Source organism: Bufo gargarizans, chromosome 10 (assembly GCF_014858855.1).
Source record: "Bufo gargarizans isolate SCDJY-AF-19 chromosome 10, ASM1485885v1, whole genome shotgun sequence".
NCBI lineage: Eukaryota > Metazoa > Chordata > Amphibia > Anura > Bufonidae > Bufo > Bufo gargarizans.
This window is the reverse complement of record NC_058089.1, coordinates 35,619,755-35,633,825: the sequence shown is the minus strand read 5'-3', so window position 1 is coordinate 35,633,825 and position 14,071 is coordinate 35,619,755. Positions and strand designations below refer to the sequence as shown.

At 45.9% G+C, this 14,071-nt stretch overlaps 1 protein-coding gene across 1 annotated transcript in view; it reads right to left on the bottom strand.

The window, feature by feature from the left end:
- Positions 1 to 5,429: 5,429 nt before the first annotated feature.
- The window catches only part of LOC122920040 (3-galactosyl-N-acetylglucosaminide 4-alpha-L-fucosyltransferase FUT3-like), a 130,727-nt gene continuing 122,085 nt past the window's right edge, over positions 5,430 to 14,071 (bottom strand). The window contains exons 2-4 of the mRNA XM_044269249.1: positions 9,986 to 10,093; positions 9,307 to 9,360; positions 5,430 to 6,463 (exon numbers count right to left, since the gene is read on the bottom strand). Of these exons, the coding sequence (XP_044125184.1) occupies positions 5,520 to 6,463; positions 9,307 to 9,360; positions 9,986 to 10,093 (1,106 nt within the window). The 3' untranslated portion in view covers positions 5,430 to 5,519. The remainder of the gene's footprint in view (positions 6,464 to 9,306; positions 9,361 to 9,985; positions 10,094 to 14,071) is intronic.

Here is a 14,071-nt window from a genome sequence, read left to right as displayed (position 1 = left end):
TGCCGTGCGCCTGCTGCCTTCATTTAATGCTTGAGCTTTAATAACTTCTCCCACCCTCTCTGGGTGGTTCACAATTAGGAAAAAAAGGGGCAAGGCAACAACAGCCAATCAGATTTCAGCCATTGACCTCCCTGATTCCCCGTTACCCGTGATCACCTTGGTAGGCGCAGAAAAGAACATCGAAAGCTGATAGGGCAGACATCCAAATGGATCGTCGCTGTCACGGGGGACGTGCAATCGCCCAGAGGTTATCTAGAGTCACCAATGCAGCAGCAGGCCCTCATCCCTAAGGTTTTAGATGGTCAGATCAGCCAGCCCTTACTCCAAATGTTTTTAGAGGGTTACCAGCAGGCCATCAATAAAAAATTTTCAAGGGTGTGTATGATGCCCTCCTTTATGTGTAACAAAGGGTGTTTTGGAGTACCGGTTCCTTGTAATTTTTGGCAGCCCTTTCACTTAGTGCATAGGCTTTATGAGTGTAGGAGTCCCACTACCTGAACAATTGAACCACAATGTGCATGAGACCCTCCTTTATGTGATATACAGGCTGTTTCGGAGTGCCTCTTGCTTGTAATTTTTTGCAGCACTTGCACTTTATATACAGTTGAATATACAGGAAAGAATGTTTCCTAAAATTTTTCCTGTACAATGTATTTTTTGGGGGGTTTTGTGCGTATTTTTGTCAGTCTGTAAAAGTGGCGTACAACTCGGACAACATGGTTCCCAGCAGCGACCTGGGCGTCCAAGATGCATCCAGATAAATCGTCCCCATCGTGTTCCCAATCCATTTTGGTGGTGTTTCTGTCACTTTCTGGTGTGGATCCTGCTCCCCCCTAGTCATGGCCCTCATGCTCCACTGCCATGACTAGTGGGGGGAGCAGGATCCACACCAGCTTCACATGCAAAAACTTCAGTGTGGAGTCTCTAATGAGTAGTTTTCTTCAGCCCCCTACTAAAGAAACCACCCAGAAGAAGCAGGATATGCAGCAGAACCTCAACCAGCAGGTAGTGGCATACTTAGACTTCACCCTGTCACAAATTATCCAAAATTCCCTGGACTATTGGGCATGAAAACTTGAATTGTGGCCACAACTGGCTGAGTTTGCCATGTGCATGCTTTCCTGCCAGTAGTGTGGCATCAGAGCAGGTATTCAGTGCAGCAGGAGGCATAGTTACCCCTAAGAGAACTTGCCTTTACTCCTAAAATGTTGAGAGACTAACCTTCATAAAGATGAATCATGTGTGGATCAACCCGGATTTCCAGTCACAGGTGCCTTATGCAACAGAATAGATCCATTCTGCCGCTAATGATCATACTGTAGTGTGCTGGCACACCGTAATATTCTGCAAAATGGGCCATTACTTCACCATTCTGATGCTGCCAGCCACCTGATGCCTCTACTGCCATTCCTACAATGGGGCTTCTTGGCCTACTGATATGTACAGTTGCAAGTAAAAGTATGTGAACCTTTTGGAATGATATCGAGTTCTGCGCAAATTGGTCATAAAATGTGATCTGATCTTCATCTAAGTCACAACAATAGACAATCACAGTCTGCTTAAACTAATAATACACAAAGAATTAAATGTTGCCATGTTTTTATTAAACACACCATGTAAATATTCACAGTGCAGGTGGAAAAAGTATGTGAACCCTTGGATTTAATAACTGGTTGAACCTCCTTTGGCAGCAATAGCTTCAACCAAACGTTTCCTGTAGTTGCAGATCAGACGTGCACAACGGTCAGGAGTAATTCTTGACCATTCCTCTTTAAATAACTGTTTCAGTTCAGCAATATTATTGGGATGTCTGGTGTGATTCGCTTTCTTGAGGTCATGCTACAGCATCTCAATCGAGTTGAGGTTAGAACTCAAACGCGTATTTTCTTCTGTTTAAGCCATTCTGTTGTTGATTTACTTCTATGCTTTGGGTCGTTGTCCTGTTGCAACACCCATCTTCTGTTGAGCTTCAGCTGGTGAACAGATGGCCTTAAGTTCTCCTGCAAAACGTCTTAATAAACTTGGGAATTCATTTTTCCTTCCATGATAGCAATTCGTCCAGGCCCTGATGCAGCAAAGCAGCCCCAAACCATGAAGCCCCCACCACCATACTTCACAGTTGGGATGAGGTTTTGATGTGTGTGTGCTGTGGCTCTTTTTCTCCACACATAGTGTTGTGTGTTTCTTCCAAACAACTCAACTTTGGTTTCATCTGTCCACAGAATATTTTGCCAGTACTGCTGTGGAACATCCAGGTGCTCTTGTGCAAACTGTAAACGTACAGCAATGTTTTTTTTGGACAGCAGTGGCTTCTTCTGTGGTATCCTCCCATGAAATCCATTCTTGTTTAGTGTTTTACGTATCGTAGATTCACTAACAGGGATTTTAGCATATGCCAAAAACTTTTGTAAGTCTTTAGCTGACACTCTAGGATTCTTCTTCATCTCATTGAGCAGTCTGCGCTGTGCTCTTGCAGTCATCTTTACAGGACGGCCACTCCTAGGAAGAGTAGCAGCAGTGCTGAACTTTCTCCATTTATAGACAATTTGTCCTACTATGGACTGATGAACAGCAAGGCTTTTTGGAGATACTTTTATAACCCTTTCCAGCTTTATGCAAGTCAACAATTCTTAATCATAGGTCTTCTGAGAGCTATTTTGTGTGAAGTATCATTCACATCAGGCAATGCTTCTTGTGAAAAGCAAACCCAGAACTGGTGTGTGTTTTTTATAGGGCAGGGCAGCTGTAACCAACACCTCCAATCTCATCTCATTGATTAGACTCCAGTTGGCTGACACCTCACTCCAATTAGCTCTTGGAGATGTCATTAGTCTAGGGGTTTGCATACTTTTTCCACCTGCACTGTGAATGTTTGCATGGTGTGTTCAATAAAATCATGGTAACATTTAATTCATTGTGTGTTATTAGTTTAAGCAGACTGTGATTGTCTATTTTTGTGACGTAGATGAAGATTAGAACACATTTTATGACCAATTTGTGCAGAAATCCATATTATTCACATACTTGCAACTGTATATGCATGCCACTGGGCCATGCCACTGGGCCTTGCTATCACACTGCTGTTGTTGGGTTCTGTTACTACAGTGATATGCCACCATATTGTGCTGTATGCCACTGCTGTTGCCCCCCTCCCCACTCTGTCATGGGACCACTACTGTCTCTGGTGCTGCCATCCTCCCCACTCTGTCATGGGGCCACTACTTTAATGTTGGGGCACTGCACAGTTAAGTCCACGGCGATAAATTAGACCTGTAATGCTGATGCACCAAAAATCTACAGCTAACAGAAGGGATTAAAAAGCATGTGTTTGAAATGCCACCACATGCATTAAAAGAACATAATTTTTTCTCCGCCACTTTATTGGTGGTGCCTCCTTTTCTTTATTTTGTTCCACTAAGGAGTCATTTGGGCACAGCTCCTGCAGGGGCACGCAAGGGTTTATGGCTTTACTGAAGGGTGGTATATGATTCTTTTTGTTTAACAGAAGGGAATAACTATGAATCTTGGTGCACTGCACAGGAATGTAGACAGTGATAATTTACACCTGTAAGGGTCCATTCACACATCCGTGGTGTGTTGCGGACCAGCAAATTGCGGATCCGCAACACACCCGGCCGGCACCCCCTATAGAAATGCCTATTCTTGTCCGCTGCTGCGGACAAGAATAGGACATGTTCTATCTTTTGCGGAGCTGCGGACCGGAAGTTCGGGGCCGAAAACCTGGAAGTTCGGGGCCGCGCTCCGCAAATGCGGAAGCGGAGAGCAGATAATGTGCTCTCCACTTCACGTCCGGGCCCATAGAGAATGAATGGGTCCGCACCCGTTATGCAAAATTGCGGAACGGGTGCAGATCATTTTGCGTACGTGTGAATGGACCCTAATACTGACAGCACAGTACCTACAGAATGGATTAACTATGAATGTGGGTGCCCTAGAACATAATGCACACGGCGATACCCTTTCCCTGCACTCTTCATTCAGTTTTACTGCCAACTTGTCACACTGAGATTGGGCCACCAAGTGGGATGAATACTATTAGGCAGAGTGGCCTGGGTATACCACCTGCACAGTGTAAAATCTACTTTTCCTGGGGTTACAACCACTCGGCAATCCAGCAGCAATGGCCATGTTTATGCACTATAGAAAAAGTGCTGACCTCTGTGGTGGCCTGGACATGGGAGAGTGCATAGGCCCACCTTATATCTGCTCTGCAGCAGTGGCCATAACCCCTGGAAACAAGCAGTGTATAATGTAATGCAAAAATGAATCAAGCCAGCAAAAGAGGCAATATGGACAATCACAGTACATTAGTAAGTGCCTTGTATTTACTTTGTCCTCAATATAAATGGCATTTGCTGAGGTGAGACAACCCTATTAACATTCTCCATTGATCCATAGCAAAATCTTCTGTGGATTTTTCCCATGCTTTGTATGCCTATTATGGGCATACTTTTAAAGATAGTCTGTCACCAGGAAATTCACGGTTAAACCAGACACAATGCCTTGTGGGGCTAGCTTGGCTGAATCTAATGATACCTTTCCCTCGGCCATCAATTGCTTTATTGTGGAGTATTTTCAATCCATATGCAAAGGAGTACCCTGGGGGCGGGTCCATGTCCCTGTATGCACCCTTCTCCTTCCTGCTTTATCTGGCAGCCCCTGCTTCCCTTCTTGATTGACAGGGCCTGGTGAGATGACTATGCAACAACCTGGCTCTATGAAGATGACAGGGAGGGACTGACAGAAGAAGCAAGAGAAATGGCTTGGGACTGCCCTTGGTGCACTTAACTGCTCATTTGCATAGGAATTTAAAGTAATTTTTCTCCAGGAGTGAAAAGTATCATTACAATCAGCTGAGCTAGCCATAAAAGGCATTGTGCCTGGTTTCACGGTGAATTTCCTGATGACAGGTTCCCTTTAATTTAATTACGCTTTATAGTTAACATAATCAATAACTTATCATCTTCCTCTACGCATGGCATGAAAGGAAACCCATTGAAATTAAACGATTCAGTGCTTTTCAATGTAAATTCCACTTACAATTTATTCAGCTTTTTGCTGCAGATTTGCTGTAGATTATACACTATGCATTCTAAAAGATGAAATCCCCAGCATAAATGTACATGCTGATGAGTTAAAATTTACACTGCAGGTGAACTTATGCCACAGATTTTTTTGTGTGGATTTTCTAAAATCTCATTCACAATGCTGGCAAATCTACAGTGCTTTCTTGTTTTTGTGGCTTTTAAAGATTCCCATACATTTCATAACTTTAATACAATAAGTTTTGCTATTTATTTTCTTATATAGACCTTTTTTATGTGCTTTTTTTCAGACTGTATTTAATGGAAAAACACCAGAAAAAAGTCACATCTAGAGCACTCTGCATTTTGAAAATATGCATGGACCTATAAAAAGAACCCAAAAGTGCTAATATAGAAAACACCTGAGCAAATGTACAATTTCTCTTAAAAACTTTGTGATAAACCACCCTATAATTATTTGTACCATGCTCCAAGTTTTGAAATTGTTTTGTGTGCAGGAGCTTCTTTTATTGCTTTACATACTCTGCAGTAATGAGTCTGCCAGTTAGTATCTGCAAAGGGATGAAGTCTGGACCTCCATGTAAAATACTGCTGGTAAGCGTTCTCATCATTGTCCAACTTTAAGATATATTTAGCAAGCTCTTCAGGCGTGGAGAAGTCATCAACATGTAGAAAAGAGTCTTTCGGAATAAAACGCTCATAGTTTTCTCGAGAAGGACCCAATACGACTGGCACACAACCGGATTTCAACGCATTTTTCCAGAGTTTCTCTGTAATATAATCTTCATGAATTGAGTTTTCAAAGGCGAGATAAAACTTGTATTTGGACAATGTTTTTTCATATTCTTTTCTTGGGAGAGTTAAATGCTGCCTTCCATATATGTCTACAGGAAGAAATTTCTTGAGCTTCTGATAATAGCGTACTCTTTTAGAATGTGGTTTCCACTTACTGATTGCCCAGGCTACCAGCTTGGTTTTTTGGGGAATTGTGAAGTTCTCTTCTCGTTGATTTGGCTCTAGCCAGCCATAAGGTGTGAAAATATCTGAATCAGCTCTGTAAGACATTGTGAGGTTAATGAGATTATCCATAAAATGCAAGTTTGGGCTGTATGATGGAGGTTCCAAGTTAAACCATATCCAGTACTGATTTGGTGGCCTTGCTATCTGGGGTAACTGCTGTCTGGAATACATTATATTTCTGTGATGCATAACAATTGCATCTGCAGAAGAATACAAGGTTCTGTTAGCTGTGTAAAAGCATCCAGAAATATTAGTGTATGATGGACATTTATTAAGTGGAAATTTTGTACCAAATGGCCAGGTCCAAACAAGGATGATCTTCGTGTGGCTAGCTGGTTCTTGACGTATATTTGTGTATGAAAATTCATTGCTTGATGCTGAGTGATTTACATGGTTATATAATAATAATAAAATGATGACAAGGCACAACTGTACAATAAAAATCATAAAATAAGTCTTTAGTTTTGGGGTCTTCCCTTGATGGTCCATTTATATGAGTGGAATCAATGGAACCGTTTATAACTGGAGATGAAACTGTTTTGACAAGAATGCTGTACCTATTGGAGAAAGGAGCAGAATATATTTATGTCATATGAACACCGATCTAAGTCTTTCTATAATTTAACCTCATTTGTGATCAGTTTGTGTCATTTCCAAATTAGATTTTTTATTTTTTTTGCATTTGTGGTGGTTCACTGGCCTTATTCTTTTTTATTTCTTGGGCTACCAAAACATGTTGTAGTTTTTGTGCCACATAGGGCTGCTGTAACACCTTTCTATGTATCTTTTAGTTTTATTAAATTCACACTAAAATAAAGTATTAGAATGGGTTTCCTAATTTGTTGTTCTGGTCAAATGTACAGTATAGTCTCAGTTGAACTGGGGGGAAGTTTATTTTGCATGATTAGTGTTATTTTTTTATACTTTTTTATACTTACATTACACGTAGAGGTGAGCGAATCGAAGTTGACGAAGTAGAATTCCATCCGAATTTCAGGGAAAATTCGATTTGCACTGAATCTGAATTTCCTCACGCTTCGTGGTAACGAATCGCATTTTTTCCTAAAATGGCTGCTGCACGTGTTAGGACATAGAGCAAAGAACTCTGGGAACAAGTGTTTACCCACAATGCCATGCATGCAGCCAATCAGCAGCCAGTAAGCCCCTGTGATGTCACAGCCCTATAAATACTCTCAGCCATTTTGGATTCTGCCATTTTCCAGTGTGCTAAGTGTAGGGAGAGATGTCAGCAGGCGCTAGGGACAGTGCTAGGAAACACTTTATTGTGTTGAAAAAACTATTTACAAGTTCAGGGAAAGATTAGTCAAGGTGTAGGGAAAGAATAGGGAGGCATCATCCACTCTATAAAAGGAGAAAAGGGTGCAATAGGAGCAATTCTATTACACCCTGCTGCAATTGGGGATCCAAATAGTTTTTAGTGTGTTTGCACTATATGATACATCACTAATTCCAGCAAACCTTGCTTGTGATTGGCGTGTAAGTTCTGTAATACAGTCATTTACGGGGTGTATTTATAGAAAAGATATGTACATCCTATTAGTCGTTCTGCGTTGATTTTACATTTTTTTTTACTTTTTGGGGAGGGTTTATTATAAGGAAAAAAATGAAAAAAATATATGTCATAATTGCCGTTCAGCGTCGAAGTTACATTGTACTACAGCCATTTACGGGGCGTATTAATAGGATAGACGTCCGTCCTATTAGCCATCCCGTGTTTATTTTACATTGTTTTACTTTTTTTGGGGGGGGGGGTGTATTAATAGAAAAAAAAATTGAAAAAAAAATGTCATAATTGGCATTCAGCGGTGAAGTTACATTTTACTACGGCCATTTACATGGTGTAGAAAAAAAAAAAAAAATACGTACGTCCCATCACCTGTTCTGCGGTGAATTGTGATTGTTATATTTTTTTTGTCGTGTAGAAATAGGAAAAAAATTATAAAATAAATGTCATAATTGGCATTCAGCAGTGAAGTTACATTGTACTACAGACATTTACGTGGTGTAGAAAAAGGAAATATACATATGTCCCATCACCTGTTCTGCGATAAATTGTGATGGTTATATTTCTTTTTTTGGGATGTAGAAATAGGAAAAAAAAGTTGAAAATAAATGTCATAATTGCCGTTCAGTGGTGAAGTAACATTGTACTACATCAATTGGCGTATCGCCAATATAGGCAGACTACACCGTTGCTATGGGGCCCACGGCACAGGGGGGCCCGGAGTGCATGGAAGGCCCCGCCCTCCAATGTCTTCTCTGCACAGACAGTTTATAGTTAATAAACTATGTTTATAATATGAGCCCCCCCCTTCCCTTCTGTCGGGAGTGCAGGCTGAAGACCGCAGGGCAGCAGCATTATAAATCAGCAGCTGATTGATGCTGCCCTGTCCACACTCAGAAGGAAGCATGCAGAAGTCAGTAAGAAAAACCTCTCTGCATGCTATCAGAGGTGCTCCCCCTCTTCCTCCGTGCCTCCTGACTGCTCCTCTCCTGCAACCTCCAAGTAGAAAAATAAGTGAGAGGTTTGGTCTGGGAAAACAGGTATTTTCCTCCCAGCATGTGCTGCTGAGCTGATTTACAGCCAGGTGAGGTAAAATACCAGACCGGATTTTAAATGCCGGTCCGGGTTTTGGCAGCACCTGGCTGTCCTTAAATAGGCAGCTGGGCTCAGAAGCCAGGTCTCTATGTTGGGATCTGGGAGCCTTGTGTCTGGATGAAGGCTTGCTACCTGTGTGGCGTGAAAACAGGTTGGTGCTGCTATCAGCAAGGACTCTTTGAGGCAGAATTGCTGCATGGTGTATTACCACCAACGCCGCAAGGGGACTTTTTGTTTGAATATGACTGTTTGTTTTGTCACTTGCTTAAAGTGTGAATAAAACACTGAACTGTTTGATCTAAAGAACTTGTTGTTGCCTCTGTAGTGCGTCCGCTAGTCCTACCAGAGAGAGTCCCCACAGTATATATGTGTCTATATATATATATCTCTATGTGTGCATATTGTGGTAAGGTGCAGGGTACCGTAATGGATGGCAGATACGTGTCACCAAGGTTCCTGGCCTCGTTGAGGTAAGACCTGGATTTTTTGTGTTAACAGCAGAAGCTGTTGACACCTTTAATACTTAGTATGGCTGCAAAGCCAATCTGGGCCGGTTTTTACTGGGAGTCGCAAAGAGTTGGGCGGGTGCCTACTCCCTACGTTCCAGAACCAGGTTTTGGAGCTGGGATTTAAATTCCCAGGCAATAACCTCAGCTGTGGGGAGAAGGAAGGAAAATCACTGTGAGTCTGGATTGTTTTTTCAATGTGTGGAGCTGAGGCCTGGACCCCGACACAGGCGTACAGAGCGCCCAGCATCCTGTGAGAAAACTTTATGTGGCTGTGCGATCAGCCAGGACAGGACTCATTCCAGTAAAGGAGCCAGGTGAAGCTCTCTGTTATTTTGTGTGTAAACTAACACCAAGTGACTGTTCTGCTTTTCCGTTTGAGCAAGTGTGAAATAAACGCTCTTTTGCTTCATTACCTGGACTCTATTTGCCTCTATACTGCACCCGCACCCCTGTCTACCGGAGTAATTTCCCACATTTGGTGGAGGATGCGGGTAGGTGCAGCGAGGCTGGCCTGGGGGCCAGGAAAGTTTTGTTTTGCATTAAACACCGGTGGTTGTCATGACAAGGTGGAGGCTGTTGTGAAAGCCCTCGTGGAGGCTAACCTGCAGCAGCGGGAGGCGAAAAAACAGCAGCAAGAAACTAATCAGCTGCTGTTACAACATGTAATGGCGTTGCAAGCAGCAGGAGCAACCCCGAGCATTTTTGATGCCAGGAAAGCGGTTTGGGCCGCCATTCCAAAGAAGGGTTCCTCTGATGATGTCGAGACCTACCTGGCGGTGTTTGAGAAAGTTGCCAACCGGGAGAAGTTGCCCCAAGACCAATGGGCTGAGATTCTCGCTCCAATCCTGTCGTCTGGACCCCTGCAGGTTTTCTTCGATCTGCCAGAGGACCAAGTGGCTGATTACCAGGTCGTCAAGGGTGAGATATTGGCCAGACTGGGGGTGAACGTTTTGGTACGGGCTCAGCGGGTGCATCAGTGGGAGTTTAACACGGCTCAACCTGCCAGACCCCAGTACTATGACTTGTTGCATTGTTTACAAAAATGGCTGCAGCCAGAGACACTGAGCCTCACTGCTATGCTGTACCGGTTGTTGGCTGACATCTTCTGGAGGGCTTTGCCATACACTCTCCAACACTGGGTAGGCCAGGTATCGCCGGGTAACGCCCTAGAGATGGTCGACCTCGTGGAGCATTTTGAGGCCACTAAAAATATACAAGGGGGTTCTTTTGGGAGGGGGCCGGTTAAAGCCAGGAAAGCCCCACCCCGCCTGCTCTGGATGTGTCCCCCGCAGACCCGGCTCCCATTATCTGCTGGCGGTGCCAGGAACTGGGTCACATAAGAGCTGACTGTCCCCGTCAAGACGAACCCATAGATACCAACTATCGGAAGTCGTTGTATGGCAGGAGACTGTGTGTAGCCGGTGCCCTTGAGACCTTAGACACAAGCCACCTGTGCCAAGTGAAGGTGAGAGATACTTTGGTGCTGCTGGACTCAGGGAGTCTGGTGACCCTGGTTAGCGCTGCCCTGGTGCTGTCCGTCGAGTACACAGGCTGAAAGGTGGGGGTGGTATGTATTCATGGGGACTTGAAAGATTATCCCACCGCCCAGGTGACCTTGTCCACGGTGGCCGGCAAGTGGACTCACGAAGTGGCCATAACTACCACCCTCCCACACAAACTAGTAATAGGGAGAGACTTCCCCGGTTTCCCGTCCCTGTAGCCAGAGGTTAAGTGTGATGATACACACAGGTCAGGGGTAGCCCCCACCAGAGTGTCCCTGCTCAGGGGGGAACCCAGAGCCCTGGGAACATGAGGCCGAAGGGCCCGCAGTGGGGGTATCCACCTCTGAGGAGGAGGAGACAACCCCACTAAATGTGATGGTGGGAGACGTAAAGGAGTTGCCACCAAGACCGGAGTTGGCAGACCTCAACGTCTCTGGTGAAAATGTTGGTACTGGACAGCACCGGGATCCCACCCTGACTCGGGCCTGGGAAAATGTGGTGATAGTAGAGGGTGAGCCGCAACAACCGGGGGTGGAATCTACCGGTCTTCCCCGGTTTGTCGTTCACCAAGAATTGCTATACCAGGAAAATCTGTTATGGGGGGAGCAAATTGAACAGTTGGTGGTGCCCAAGCCTTACCGTAAGCTCGTATTAGAATTAGCCCACCAACATATTCTTGGGGGTCACCTGGGCCAGCAGAAAACACAGGACCGAGTTATACAGCGGTTTTACTGGCCCAGTGTGTTTAAAGAGGTGGCACAGTATTGTGAGTCTTGCCCAACTTGCCAGATTACTAGCCCCCAGCCCCATTTCCGTAGTCCCTTGGTACCCCTCCCGATCATCGAGATAACATTTGAGCGTATCGCGATGGACCTCGTAGGCCCCATCCCGAAGTCCGCTAAGGGTCACCAGCACATCCTGGTAATCTTGGATGGATTATGCCACACGGTACCCCTAGGCGGTGCCACTTCGTTATACGTCGGCTAAGTTAATAGCCCGGGAATTAATGGAGATATTCTCCCGAGTGGGGCTCCCTAAAGAGGTATTGACTGACCAGGGGACCCCGTTTATGTCCAAGGTCATGAGGGAGCTATATAAATTGTTCCGCATAATACTGTTGCGGACGTCCGTGTACCACCCGCAGACAGACGACTTTGTAGAAAGGTTCAACCAGACTCTAAAAAATATGTTAAAACGGGTGGTATCTAAGGATGGGAAGGATTGGGATCTTTTGTTGCCCTATCTTATGTTCGCGGTGCAAGAAGTGCCCCAGGCATCGACGGGGTTCTCACCCTTCGAACTGTTGTTCGCGAGGTCTGCTGGACAAGTGCATGTCCTACATTAAGCCGGCAAGGTTACGACCCATGTCCCCTGAAAAAATGGAGGCGGTCGTGAAGGCCCTCGTGGATGCTAATTTGCAGCAGCAGGAGGCTAACAAGCAGATGCAGAAAACTAACCAGCTGCTATTGCAACATGTGATGGCATTGCAAGCGGCAGGAGCATCCCTGAACGTCCACGATGCCTGGAAATCCTGAAAAGCTGTCCGTGCTGCGATCCCTAAGATGACCCCCTCGGATGACGTCGAGACCTATCTGGCGGTGTTCAAAAAGGTGGCCATGAGGGAAAAGTTACCCTGAGACCGGTAAGCTGAGGTCGTCATTCCGTTCCTGGCGTCTGGACACCAGCAAGTTTTTTCGATCTCCTCGATGATCAAGCGGCCGACTACCTGACCGTAAAAGGTGAGATCCTGGCGAGACTGGGGGTGAATGTGTTGGTCTGGGCCCAGCGAGTGCATCAGTGGGAATTTAACCCGGCTGGACCCGCCAGACCGCAGTATTATGACCTGTTACACCGTTTGCAAAAATGGCTGCAGCCTGACGTACTGACCCCCACTGCTAATCTGGACCGTCTCTTGGCGGATGTGTTCTGAAGGACTTTACTGTACCCCCTCCAGCACTGGATCGGCCAGGTGTCTCTGGGTAATGCCTTGGAGATGGTCGACCTGGTGGAGCGCTACGAGGCCACAAAAAGTTTACAGGGGGTTCTTTTGGGAGGGAGCCAGTCAAACTCTGGAAATCTACACCCCAGACCAGGTGGCCGGTGCCAGCCAAACCCGCCCGGGACATACCCCCCCTAGACCCATCTCCGGTGGTCTGCTGGCGATGTCAGGAGCCTGGACACACAAAGGCCAACTGTCCTCATCAGGGTAAACCCATGGACACCAACTATGGCTACCACCACTCATTATATGCCAGGAAGTTGTGTGCCACAGGAACCTCCGAGACTATAGACAATAGCCAAAAGACAAAAGTGGGGGACACTCTGGCGGTGGCTCTGCTGGATTCAGGGAGCCTGGTGTCCCTGGTAAGAGCTGCCCTGGTATGGCCCGCTGAGTATACTGGCCGAAAGGTCAACATAGTGTGTATTCATGGAGACTTAAAGGACTATCCCACCTACCTGGTCTCTCTATCAACGGTGGCCGGCAGGTGGACTCATGAGGTGGCCATCACCACAAAATTACATTATGAACTCATAATTGGGAGAGACTTCCTCAGTTTCCCGGTGTCCTATAAAATTTCCCTACCCATGAAATTTCCCTACCCTCGTCCCTTCCGGCCGCACCGGACATGACATTACTAGCTTTGGAAGGAGGTGTGCCAGAGGTGTGCCGAGCTGCGCAGGCGCACAACGACGGGGTAGGGAAATTTCACAGCAGAACACCGACTGACACTGTGCATGCATCAGGAGCCTCAGCAGCGTTACAGGATAGAGAAAAATTATGGGCCAGTGCGCACGCACGGCGGACAGGGAGATCCCTCATACTGAACATCCATTCGTTCATAAGGCGATGATTGGATGGATGTTCGTATGAGAGATTTCCCTGTCCGCCGCGCGTGCACACTGGCCCATAGTTTTTCCGTACCCTGTAATACTGCTGAGGCTCCCGGCGCATGTGCAGTGTCGGCCGGTAGTCTGCAGAGAAGTACGGCGCAAGCGCATTGCTTCTCACCAACTCTGATATGAAATGTCTCTACCCTGTCGTTGTTCGCCTGCGCGGCACGGCACACCTCCTTCCAAAGCTGGTAACGTCATGTCCGGTGCGGCCAGAAGTGAGGAGGGTAGGGAAATTTTATAAAACACTGGCACTATGGCCGGATACGAAAGTTACTGATACCCGGGAGACAGATGTAACCCTAACAGAGTGGCCCGGCTCAGGGGGGAGACCAGAACCCTGGGAACATGAGTCCAAAGGGCAAGCGGTAGGGGTGACCGCCACTTCAGTGGAAGAGGGGTAGACAACCCCGCTAAGTGTGATGGTGGGAGACATGAAGGACTTGCCGCCGGGTACGGAAT